Genomic DNA, 12,161 nt, shown 5'->3' on the forward strand with positions numbered 1-12,161 from the left:
AAGAAATGGACTTGGTCCTCCTTACACATTTTAGCTTTCTTCCAAGTTGAACTACAAATTAATAATTAACCGTCTGTTTTAGAAAAACAAACATATATATATAAATGGTGATAATTAATAGTTTATCCCATGTATCCATCACCAGACATAATAATTTATATAATATTAAAGAAGAGCACGGTTGATATGTCGTGGCCCAAAAACAATCTTAATTTTAATTTTTTTCATATGGCGTAAAATTTAAACCAGTTTAATTGGAACACAGAAAAAAAAAAAAAAAAAAAAAAAAAAAAAAAAAAAAAGAGAGAGAGAAACCTTGCCTATAACGAAAATAACACACTATTCATCAATACACCAAACAATAATAAACCGAACCAAGAACAATTGAAAGAAAGAAAACTAAAGAACAAGAGAAGATCATGAACATCGTGACTATACAAGATATTCTATTCATTTTATTTCTCTTTCCTGAGAAAATCAAACACCAAGTGCTTTTCACTATTACTTTCAATTTCTGTAAAATTGTAAAACTAAAAAAAAAAAAAAAAAAAAAAGCTTGATATTCCTCTCATGTTTCATACACAACTATACATGGGTGTACCATATACATAATGAAATGAAAAATATCAGACACACACTTCTAAACATATTCTTTTGAGCATACTATTTTTTATTAGTTAAAATTTATTAAAATTATAAAATATTGTAGGTCTAACATATGGACTTCTAAATTTTATAATTTTAACTAACAAAAGAATATTTTAGGCAGTGTGTTGCCATCACTTCTTGAATGAAATACATATGATGATGAAGAAAAAAAGTGAAAAGATCTAAATTAGAAGCTCTACCTCTTCTTAGTGTTGGTGTATGTGGGGTGATTTTGATGACAAGGACAGGGAAAACATCATCAGGGTCATGAATATGAGGGTTTCTTTCAACAATAAAAGGGTCACCACACTTGTCACTTATGGTGTGTAGGGTCTCCCCTTCTCCCACCACATATATCTCATCACATGGCTGTTCAAAGAGGTTGCTCTGCCCTCTCGCGGCGGCGACAACAGCGGCGGCGCCATCCTCTTCCGGCACATGGCTCTCCCTCATGGACCCTAATAGTATTAGACACAATAGTGCCATGGCACAACACCATGATGCTGAATCAACCATGCTCTTTGTTGAGGAACCCATGTACATATATGTTCTTGTCTGAGAAAAGAAATGAAATGAGATTATATTGGATTGGAAGAAGCAAAGTGGGGCTATATATAGAGAGGGATTCTTATTATGTGGGAATTTTGCATATATGTTGGTATTGTAACAGCCCATTTTTCGTGTTCGTGGCCCAGAACGGGCCGTTTCAATTTTGAAACGGGCCGTTCTGGAATAGTGAGTATGGCCAAAATTGTAGAAGCAGAACGGGCCGTTCTGATGGGAGAACGGGCCGTTCTGATGGGAGAACGGGCCGTTCTGGAAGCAGAACGGGCCGTTCTGCTGGATTTGAGAACAGGCCGTTCTGGTTTGGGAACGGGCCGTTCCAGTTGAAAAATTTACGTAGGTTTGAAGGGCCCAGAACGGGCCGTTCCGATTTTGGAACGGGCCGTAGTGGTATAGGTGGGCGAAAAATCCTATAAATAGGCCTCAAATCCTCTCATTTCTACACACCTCTCATTCTCACTCTCTCTTCTCTTCTGTTCTCTCTTTCGTTCCTCTTCTTCTCTCTGAAGACCAAGGGGAACTCAGAGGATGAGGTTCTGCTCCAGTTTTAGTTTCGATCCTTATTTAAGGAAAAAGAGGAGGAGGTTCTGCCCGAGTTCCTATTTATCCAGGTACGGGAGAAAAGGAGATTATTTATATGTAGAGTTACATGAGGGAATTGGGTAGAGGAAGAACCCTTAGAGTTATGAATAATTTTATAATTATTTCTGTTTGGAGGATTACTTATCTTATGTGATTCTATATATATTTAGAATTACGAATATATGTTTAACTTGTAAAAATGATGCTCTGGGAGAGAGAACGAAATTATAGAAAAGTGCCTGTAAGTTAGGTTGTGAAAAATTGGATGATTTCTGTTTGAGAAATTGAGGATCCCATTAGATTCTATATGTGTTGAGGATTATAGATATGCTAATAATTTGTAAGAATGATGATTTGAGAGGGAGAACGAAATTGTAGAAAAGTGCCTGTGAGTTAGATTTTGGAACAATTGGGGATTTTACTGTTTACGTTAAAATTATATTAAATTGATAATTCTGTTGTTTGTTATATTTGTTTATGAATGTTATTGTTATATTATTTGATGATCTAGATGATGAATTACTTGAGGAGTGTGTGAATCACCATTTTGTGTGGATTGTGTATGTATTGTGGAATTGAGATGTGGATGTGGATGAGGATGTGGATGTGGATGTGGATGTGGATGTGGATGTGAATGTGAATGTGGATGTGAATGAGATGTGATTGTGGTTCTTCACACCTATGACCGGAGGTGAGCACGGCCCGAGATTGTTACATGAGTATCGTGACCTTGGTTAACATGTCAGGGGTGAGCACGGCCCTAGGTTAGGGGTAACGTGACCTTGGCATAGTGTTATTTCAGGGGTGAGCACGGCTCTGGATTATTACGTGGGTATCGTGACCTTGGTTAACATGTTAAGGGTGAGCACGGCCCTGGGATAGGGATAACGTGACCTTAGCACAGTGTTATATCAGGGGTGAGCACGACCTGAGATTGTTAAATGGGTAGCGTGACCTTGGCATAGTGTGAAGTGCAAGATTTGTGATGATTGGTGTGATTGAGAATTATGACGTGATGACGATGTATGATTGATTGAAATACGATATGTTGAAATATTTATGAATATTAAGTTATAATGAGATAATATGTTGTGTTTTCTTATGTGCTATATATATAGATGTTTTCTTTTCTCACCGTGCGATTTGTGGATATTTTAGGTGAGGAAGATCCGGCTACGAGTGACATCTAGAATGCTAACGGTTGAGTTGTGGTTATGCTCTGATATTGTGACATCGGGGCAGAGGATTTTTTTTAGGACATAGATTGTTATATGGAATTAGAATTGTAAATATTATTTTTGAAAATCATTTGTAAACTCTCACGTTTCATTTTTATTGTTGTGGTTATTGAAGAATAATTTTGAAGATTCTCATGTGAACCCTTTTACCGAAATTGAAAATTGTTTTTGTTAAATTTGCATTATTACAATATATGTGTTGGGGTAGTAAGGGTGTCACAAGTATAAAAATATAGGATATATTTATTATGTGGGACATATATAGGAGGTGAAAGAAGAGGGGTTTTAAGTAATGTTTGGTGTATTCGTTGGGGGAAAGTTTGGATTCAACGATAGAGGGAGAAAGAATGAGGTGGCTGCCAAAAGAAAATGATTGTTGTATTATAGATATCGTAGGTTTTTTTTTTTTTTTTTATAAATAATTTTGATGTAAGGTATGTATACTATGTACTTTCACCTAATTTTAATTGATGCTTATTTGATAAAATTTAATTAAACTGATATTATTGAATTCATTAAATGCTTCTGAATATGAATATAGACCAGGACTAGAGTGCAACATAATTAAACTGTTTGGCCTTTTGTACATAATTGATATTTAAATTTAATTTAATTTAATTTATTTGAATTTTCTTTATATATTGGAATCAAAATCAATATTAAAGGATTAACTAAGTACTATTTCCCTCAACTGAGATAATCTCTCTTGATTATTTGAATTTTTTAAATTAATTGATCCGATTCTTTTAAAATGTAAATAAGTTTTATATTATTATTTAATCGCATGTTGACATGTATATAGTAAAATTGTTTTTTAATAATCATTTTTTAAAATTTCAAAGTAATTTGTTAACGATGTCATTTTTTTTATACCCTGAAAGTGTTTAAGAATCAAAATCTGTTAAACAGAAAAGGTGTACTGCTACGATCAAATTCAAAGGGAGGCTCAAATATTTATTTTAATTTTTTACGAATTTATCAAGGTTATATATATAAAAAAAAAAAATCCTTTGCTTAAAACATATGGGTAGGGAATTATTGACTGCAAAATTCAACTTGTTACGTCATGCTAACGATGATTAATTTGATTGAATTGATATTTTTTTTTATATAATTTCTGTTAAATGATAATGATATTTTCTGTGCTAAAATCCTATTTTGGTCCCTTATAATAATTGTTTGTTTCAATTTAGTCCCACTTTAATTTTTGGTTTTAATTTGGTCCTAAATAAATTAATTAGTTTCAATTTGATCTCAAATATATTAATTAGTTTCAATTTGGGACTTCCGTCCAAATTATTTAAACGGAATTAACTTTTGGCCACGTGGATGCCACGAGGATGACAATTTTTTTGAAAACACCTGGACCCAGAACGGCCCGTTCCGGTTTCAGAAACGAATTCAGAAAACATCTGGTTGCACTTTTGGTGTGTTAATTTTGCATCTGAAACGGTCCGTTCCAGGTGCAAAATTAACACATCAAAAGTGCAACCAGAACGGCCCGTTCCGGTTTCAGAACGGGCCGTTCCGGTTTCATCCTTTTTTATATATAAAATATTAATAATTTTATAAAATATATTATTAATTATATTTTAATTATGTTGTTATATCTAATAAAATAAATATATTAATATTTTTTATATATTTTATTTTATTATGTTTATCTTATTAATTTTTATCATTTTATTCCTCTAATTTTAAATAAGTTGTAAAAAATTATAAAGTGATACTTAAATATTTCTTCAAACAGAAAGAGAAAAAGAAAAAATTATTACTCTATTTATAAGACAATTATATTTTATAAAAATAAGTAATTTTAAAATTTTTACCATAAAAAAATATTTTTCAAAATTATTATATTTTTTAATAAAATTAGGCTAAAACCCTATTTTGGTCCCTTATATTAATTATTTGTTTCAATTTAGTCCCAAATTATTGGTTTCAATGCGGGACTTGTGAGACCCGTGAACCCCTTACTCATTTTTCTTCTTCTCAACTCACTCTCACTCTCACCCTCTCCTTTTTCTTGTTGCTGGTTTTCTTCTTTGGGGTGACCTTGGACTGAAGGTGTTGACCAAGCTTAGGCAGAGCTAGCTGAAGATTGTCTCTCTTCTCCGTTCGTTTTCAAGTTTCCTCTTCTTCTCCGATCTCCGTGGTCCCGAAGCTCGGATTTTCGCATCAAGGTAAAGGAAGCTAGTCCTTTGATTTGTTTGGCTGAAAACGAGTTCTAAGAACTCTTTTGTGGTATAATGTTTGCTACATTTGAGCTGAAAACTGCTGAAATTGATGAATTGGGGTTCTTCGGGTTTTCGAGGTCCTTGCGGAAATTTTGAGTAAATCTTGATTTGTGTTTGCATGTCGAAAATGAGACGTTTTTGTTGATACGTGGTGAGAATGGGAACTTTTGGTTGGGTTGCATGTTGATTTTCGCAGGTTTTGATGGAATTTTCGAAGTAGGTGAGGGTTCCTATTTGAATTTGCGCTGAGCGCGACTTGAAATGGGGACTCACTGGGTGAATCGCGCTGAGCGCGGGGAGAACCGCGCTGGGCGCAATAGACCTCTGTAGGTCTCTGGTTGAGACGCGCTGAGCGCGCACTTGAACGCGCTGAGCGCGCATTTGAAGTTCCGAAATTGACTTCATAGTCTTCATGAAAGTTGTAGCCTTGGATGTTAGCTTTCCAATGGCGCTGAAATCACCCAAAGAGGAGTTTTAGAACTCCAGTTATGTCTGTTTTAGTGAAGAGAGGTCAAGCTGCCAGCATTACCTATAGCTGTTGCGGTTTTTAGAATATTTAACAAGGTAGATGAATGAATTAAGACTTGGTGTCTTCATGAGAGTTGTAGGAAATTTGATTATCTTTCATATGAGATAAGGATGAGCATGGTAGGAGTAGTATAACTCATGATGTGTTATTTTCTGTGAAGGTTGCCATTTTCCATTTAGTGATTTGGTTAAGTTTAAAGTTGTTTTAGGTGCTTAGGTTGATTGGTGTTGTTTGGGTGGGTAATTTCACAAGATAGATGAGTTGTAAATAAGAGGATTGGGTCGGAGTATGTGTTGAACATGTCGTATGTTGTGAAATTGTTGATCATGCTATTTTATGTTGTTGATGATGAAATGTCACGCTGTAATGGATATATATGTATATGCTGATATTGATGCGTTGCGCTGAGCGCGGCCCTTGTCGCGCTGGGCGTGAGACTCCTTGGGAGTCTCTGCCCTGTGGGCGCTGGGCGCAATTTGAATTGCGCTGAGAGCGAGACCAAGGGGAGGTCTCTGCCTTCCCCGCGCTGGCACTACTAGAAATATGTCATTTACTTAAGAATTTTCATGCGAAAAAATATTTGTAGGAAATTACTGCAAAAATTCTTGCAAATATAAATCTCTAATAAATTATTGTAAATATTTTTGTAATTTTAAATTCGCAGAAAATTTTTGCAAATTTTGCTACAAAAATATTAATTATATGAATTTTTTGTTGCAAATAAAATTTTTAAAAAAAAAATTGCAAGAATTTTTTTATTTTCCTACAAATTTTATTTTAAATATAAATTCGCAAGTAATTTATTTTTTTGGTGAGTAGTATTTCCTGCCAATTTTCTTATTTATGATATTTTTATTAATTTAAAAACTGGAAATATTTTTTAATCCTCCGTGTAAACACACATTTCCGTCTTCCTTCACTTTGCATTCAACTCCGCAATACTATTTTTCCTCATCACCGTAACACCGCACAACACTTCTCAGGTAAGTCACCTCCGTAAACGCGTAACCTCCGCATACCGCTCACCGCACACCGTTCTCAGCTTTTCCTCATCACCTCCACCGTGCCACATCCACAACATTTCTCTTCTTTTCTCGTTCCGCATAACATCTGTTAAGGTTTTTGTTTTCTCTCCTTTTCTTAATTTTTCTCATCGCACAACACTTCATTTTGTGTGCTTTTGAATGTAGATTTTATAATTTTATAATTTTGTGCGCTTCAGCTCAATGCTACTTTTGCACTTTTGCTTGCTTCTCGATTGTGTATGCACGTGGTGCTCTGCTTGTATTTTTCTCCTTTTATGACTTTAGTTTCGGTTGCAAAGCTCTTATCATTTGACTGTACTCAGGAGGAATAGATATTACCTGGATGGTGGAATGGATTGTGCAAATTTTATCATTGGAATTCATCATTTCTTTCACATATCTTAAATTTAGAATTGAGCTCTTTGCTGCATATTTTGATTGTGAGCATTGTTGATCCTTATGAAGATAAAAAGATGTGGAGAGATGGGTCGAAGATTGCGAATTTTCAAGGAGTAAATGTTGAAGAATAGTGTTTCACCAACAGGTTCCTCAGCACAGCCGGATGTAAACATTGACGACCTTGAGGTAAATACATTTTTTTTATAATATTGTTTTCCATGTTTTGAAAATTTTATTGTACAAGTAACCTCAGATTTGTGTTTTAATTGGTAAAACTTACTGAACTTGAGTCAGAGTTAACTCAGATCAATGCAAACAGTGAAAAACTTACTTTGGAATTTTTGTTGAGGCATTCAAAGCATTTGATGTCAATATTATGGAATTCAGTTTTACAAACATTTAGCTTACATCATTTATTCTAGTGGAAGTGCCTTGTTGAGCCTATGCTTGTCCTCTGTATTGAGCTAAGCACCCGGATACCTTTTCTCTTTCATGGAATCATAGTTCAGACTTCAGAGTATGTAAATAGACCTCTGTATTATGTGTCCTCATCATTTGCTGGAGCTAGACACATTCTAGGACAGTAGGACTTCACTCACATTTAATTTCGTTAGTTGCATGGTATACGATAATTAAGGTAATATATATAGCTCACTTTCAAATCTTTCACTTTGATTTCACAAGGTGACAAGTCGCACTTTTAAAAGTAAATGAACCTTCTCAGTGGAAGCATACCATCATGGATAGGAAGCCTCAATCAACTATACATGTTAAATCTCTCAAGGAACTCACTTAATTCATACATCCCTAACTCTTTTAGAAATTTGCAAGATTTAGGAGTCCTTGATCTTCACTCAAATAGGCTAACAGGCTCCATAGCTCCAGTATTTGACATAGGACAAGGTATTTTGGGGCATCACTAAAATTTGTTGATCTTTGACCTTTTATGTTTATAAATCAGGAACTAACATGGATTGGAATTAGACTGGAAGAGTTTCAGCCATCTTGCTTTGAGAAGGTTATTGTCATTGTTTTGCTTAGTTTTGATTATGATGATAATAGGTTTAAACTTAAAGAGTTCAGGAAAGTTTTGGTCATCCAAATTTGAGAAGGTTCTTGTCATTGTTTAGTTTCTTTACTTGGTTTTGGTTAATAATGTGATGACACATATTATCAAGTACATCATCAATGTTTTACATTCTATGATATGGGTATTGAGTTTATATATGCTTTAGTAGTTTATATATGTGCTTTCTTTTTGTTATAATGTTCCTCCATAATAGAAATATATAGAAGGGTTACTGGGTGTAAAATTAAAATACACCCATGTGGTTCTGTTTCTGTATTTTTGCTTCCTAGGTATGGATGGTATAGTATAATCTAATAGAGCTACTACGGTCACTGCTACACTTACAGAAAAGCCAAACTGTGTGGCTAGAAGAAAACAGGGAAACAAGTGATAAAAAAACAGAAGCTTACCCCTGTGGCCACATTTCTGCTGGAGTCTTCATTTTTTTTCTTCAATTAATAGGATTATTAGCTTGTGATGTATGAGGAATTAATAGTTTCCACCTCTAGCCACAAGTGCCAGACACTCAACAAACAAACAAACAAATGGACGAACTTGGATCCTTAAATGGACGAACTTGGATCCTTTCCGTGGTTATTTTTATTTCTTTGGACTTGTGTTAGATTTTTTTTTTGTTTATATGGAATAGATTTAGTTATATGAGATTATAAGGATGGCAAGTTCTTTTTTACTATGGTTGGAAGGTAGAAGATATTCCAACGTTACTGGTTTATGAAGTCACTCTATGCTCTGATGTATCTTCGGTGTCTTAATTATTGATTAACATTATTTATACCCTTTTCTTTTATATTCTGAATATTTATTCGATTCATTACACTCTGTCACTTTTGTAACACCACCATGTAATGTAAGAGCAAAAGGTAAGTAATATTTGAAGATAGAAAATCAAAACTCCAACGGTATATTTATCTCATTTTCTTAGTAGAGGAAATAGAGAACAGAATGTGGGAAAAAAAATAAATTGAATACAATAGACAAGCCTCTCTCATTGCAGTATAAAAAATTAATGGCATAAAAGGGCAAGGAGAGAAAGGAACAATGAGGAACAAACAAGAGCACCGGAATACGTCACCAAAAATCCAGCTCCAGCATCCATTGTAGGTGCTGGTGCTGGTACTTCACTGTTCTGCGCTTATTTTAATAGCATTAGAATATTAAAAAAATGATAAAAAAATTACCTGCGATTTTTCCTAGGAAATTTACTTGCGAATTTGAAATTTTGTAGAAAATTTACCTACAAAATTTTAATTTTGCAAGAAATTTACTTGCAAATTTTTATTTTCGTGGAAAATTTCTTGCAAAAATTTTGTGGATTTTAAAATTTGTAGAATATTTTTTGCAAATTTTTTAAGAATTTTTTTGCCACAAGAAAGTTTGCTGCCATTTTTTTTTTTGCAAGAAAGTTTTCTATAGATTTTTTTATAGTAAAAATCATAAGAATTTTTTTTGCGAATTTTGAAATTGGTAAGAAACAATTATCCACGAAGGTATTAGCTGCGAAAATAAATTTGTAGAAAAATTCGCAAAAAACTTATTTCCTACAAATTTTAATGAAAAATTCCTAGGAAAATCCTTAGGTAATAGAAAAAATTCTAGTAGTGTGGGCGCGGGTATGGGCACGTCGGGCGCGCGAGACTCCTGGGAGTCTCTGCCTGGCATGCGCTGGGCGCGTGTGAGCCTTGGGCTCTCTGGCTGAGTCCCGCCAGGCGCAGGCATACCTGCGCTGGGCGCGCTAGCCCCTGGTGCTCTCCGGTTGTACCGCGCTGGGCGCGACCATGAGTGCGCCGGGCGCGGAGATGAGAAATTTATATATGTTGGTTAATGTTGTTTTATGCTTAGTTGAGTTGTAGACGAATATAATGTGATGACTAATGGATGATGTTGGTTGATTGATGTTGAGTTGTACAGTTGAGTTGTGTCGAAAGTTGATGTTGAGTTGTACAGTTGTGTTGTGTTGAAAGTTGATATGTTGAGTTGCAAAAGTTGTGTTGTGTTTAATGGCTGAGTTGTTGTAGGCCGAAAGGCTGAGTTGATGTAGGCCATAATGGCTGAGTTGTTGTAGGCCATAATGGCTGAGTTGTTGTAGGCCGAAAGGCTGAGTTGCTGTAGGCCATAATGGCTGAGTTGTTGTAGGCCATAATGGCTGAGTTGTTGTAGGCCATAATGGCTGAGTTGCGGTAGGAGATCTCCGAGTTGATATGCGTGACGACGCATTGTGTGCTGATTTCTGATTATGCTGTAAGATCGATGAGTTGTATGCTAAAGATGTGTGCTGTTATGGCTAAATGATGTGGTGCTGATTCTAACCGCTAAGGCGGTGCTGTTGTTGTCGCTTTGCGGTGCCGTTATAGCCACCCAAGTGGTGCTGTTGTTGCTGCTAAGCAGTGCTGATATTGCCGCATTGCGGTACTGATATTGTTGAGTGGTATAAGCTGTATAAGTATGTTGATAATTATATCTGTTGTTTATTTATGTTGATATATATATATATATATATATATATATATATATATATTTGTATGTTGAATTTTTAATTACACTAGCTTACCCTTTTGTTGTCTCCATGATATTGGACTGCGATGATCATACTATGTATGGGAGCAGAGCAGGGATAGGTGGGCGTCTAAGGATGAGTCTTCGGCGGACTAGTAGAGCTGATCGTTTTTGTGACTATTTTGTTATGTAGCTACTTGGGATAGTAGCATTGATTGGACTTTGTGTTGTACACTCTAACTCTAGTCGGATAGAGACTTTGTATATATTTATATTCTAGATCCTATATTTATATACTTGTCCTTTCTGTCTGGCATTTCCGGTGTACAGTGGTGTGTGTGTAGTGACCAGCCGGGTCGTTACAGGACTTCTGTCCAAATTATTTAAATAGAGTTAACTTTTGGCCACGTGGATGCTACGTAGATGCATACGTGGATGTCATGTGGATGACAATTTTTTTTGAAAATAACTGGACCCAGAAACGGCCCGTTCTGAAACTAGAACGGGCTATTCTGGGTTCACTTTTGGTGTGTTAATTTTGCAACTGAAACGGGCCGTTCCAGATGCAAAAATTAACACACCACCAGTGCAGCAGAACGGGCCATTCTGGATTCAGAACGGCCCGTTCCAAAACTGAGAATAAAATATTCTTGGCTTAATTGTGTTTTTGATCGCTCAAGTATTATAATTATGCAATTTTGACCCCTAAGATTTTAATTGAGTAATTTCAGTCTTTAAAAGATTACAATTGTGTAATTTTAGTCTCACAATTTTTAATTGAACAATTTTAATCTATCAAATATCATAATTGTGCAATTTTAGTCTTTCTCATTAAAAATTTAATAATTTTAAAATTTTAATATATATATATATATATATATATATATATATAATGTTTTAAAACTATATAATTGTTTACTTATTTAAATTAACGTATATTATATTTTTTTAATGTATCAAATGATATATATTTATTATTATTAAATAAATAAAAATTTATATATTATTAGTATTTTAATATTACTGATAAATAAATATTAATAATATTTTTACTATATTTATTATTAAATTATTAGTTTATCTATAAATATATTAATAATATTATTGATATAATATCGAAAATTATAATATACGTTAATTTGAATAGATAAATAATTGTTTAATTTTAAAACATTATATATATATATATATATTAAAATTATTAATTTTTAATGGGAGAAACTAAAATCGTACTATTATGATATTCGAGGGACTAAAATTGTTCAATTAAAAATTGAAGGACCAAAATCCCGCAATTGCAATTCTTTAAGGACTAAAATTACCCAATTAAAATTTTGGGGATCAAAACTGCACAAT

At 34.1% G+C, this 12,161-nt stretch overlaps 1 protein-coding gene and 2 long non-coding RNA genes across 3 annotated transcripts in view; 2 read left to right on the top strand and 1 right to left on the bottom strand.

Annotated features, from left to right (window-relative positions):
- The window catches only part of LOC145952055 (uncharacterized), a 4,486-nt gene extending 3,301 nt beyond the window's left edge, over nucleotides 1–1,185 (bottom strand). Inside the window, exon 1 of the mRNA XM_083064274.1 lies at nucleotides 849–1,185. Within this exon, the coding sequence (XP_082920400.1) occupies nucleotides 849–1,185 (337 nt within the window). The remainder of the gene's footprint in view (nucleotides 1–848) is intronic.
- Nucleotides 1,186–6,711: 5,526 nt separating this feature from the next.
- On the top strand, nucleotides 6,712–8,629 carry LOC145951878 (uncharacterized). The gene is made up of 3 exons (XR_014429816.1): nucleotides 6,712–6,916; nucleotides 7,289–7,408; nucleotides 8,184–8,629. It is a non-coding gene; the product is annotated as an uncharacterized LOC145951878 (long non-coding RNA).
- Nucleotides 8,630–10,092: 1,463 nt separating this feature from the next.
- Nucleotides 10,093–11,120, top strand: LOC145951879 (uncharacterized). The gene is made up of 2 exons (XR_014429817.1): nucleotides 10,093–10,737; nucleotides 10,917–11,120. It is a non-coding gene; the product is annotated as an uncharacterized LOC145951879 (long non-coding RNA).
- Nucleotides 11,121–12,161: the final 1,041 nt, after the last annotated feature.

This window comes from Cajanus cajan, chromosome 9 (assembly GCF_000230855.2).
Source record: "Cajanus cajan strain Asha chromosome 9, NIPB_CcT2T_4, whole genome shotgun sequence".
NCBI lineage: Eukaryota > Viridiplantae > Streptophyta > Magnoliopsida > Fabales > Fabaceae > Cajanus > Cajanus cajan.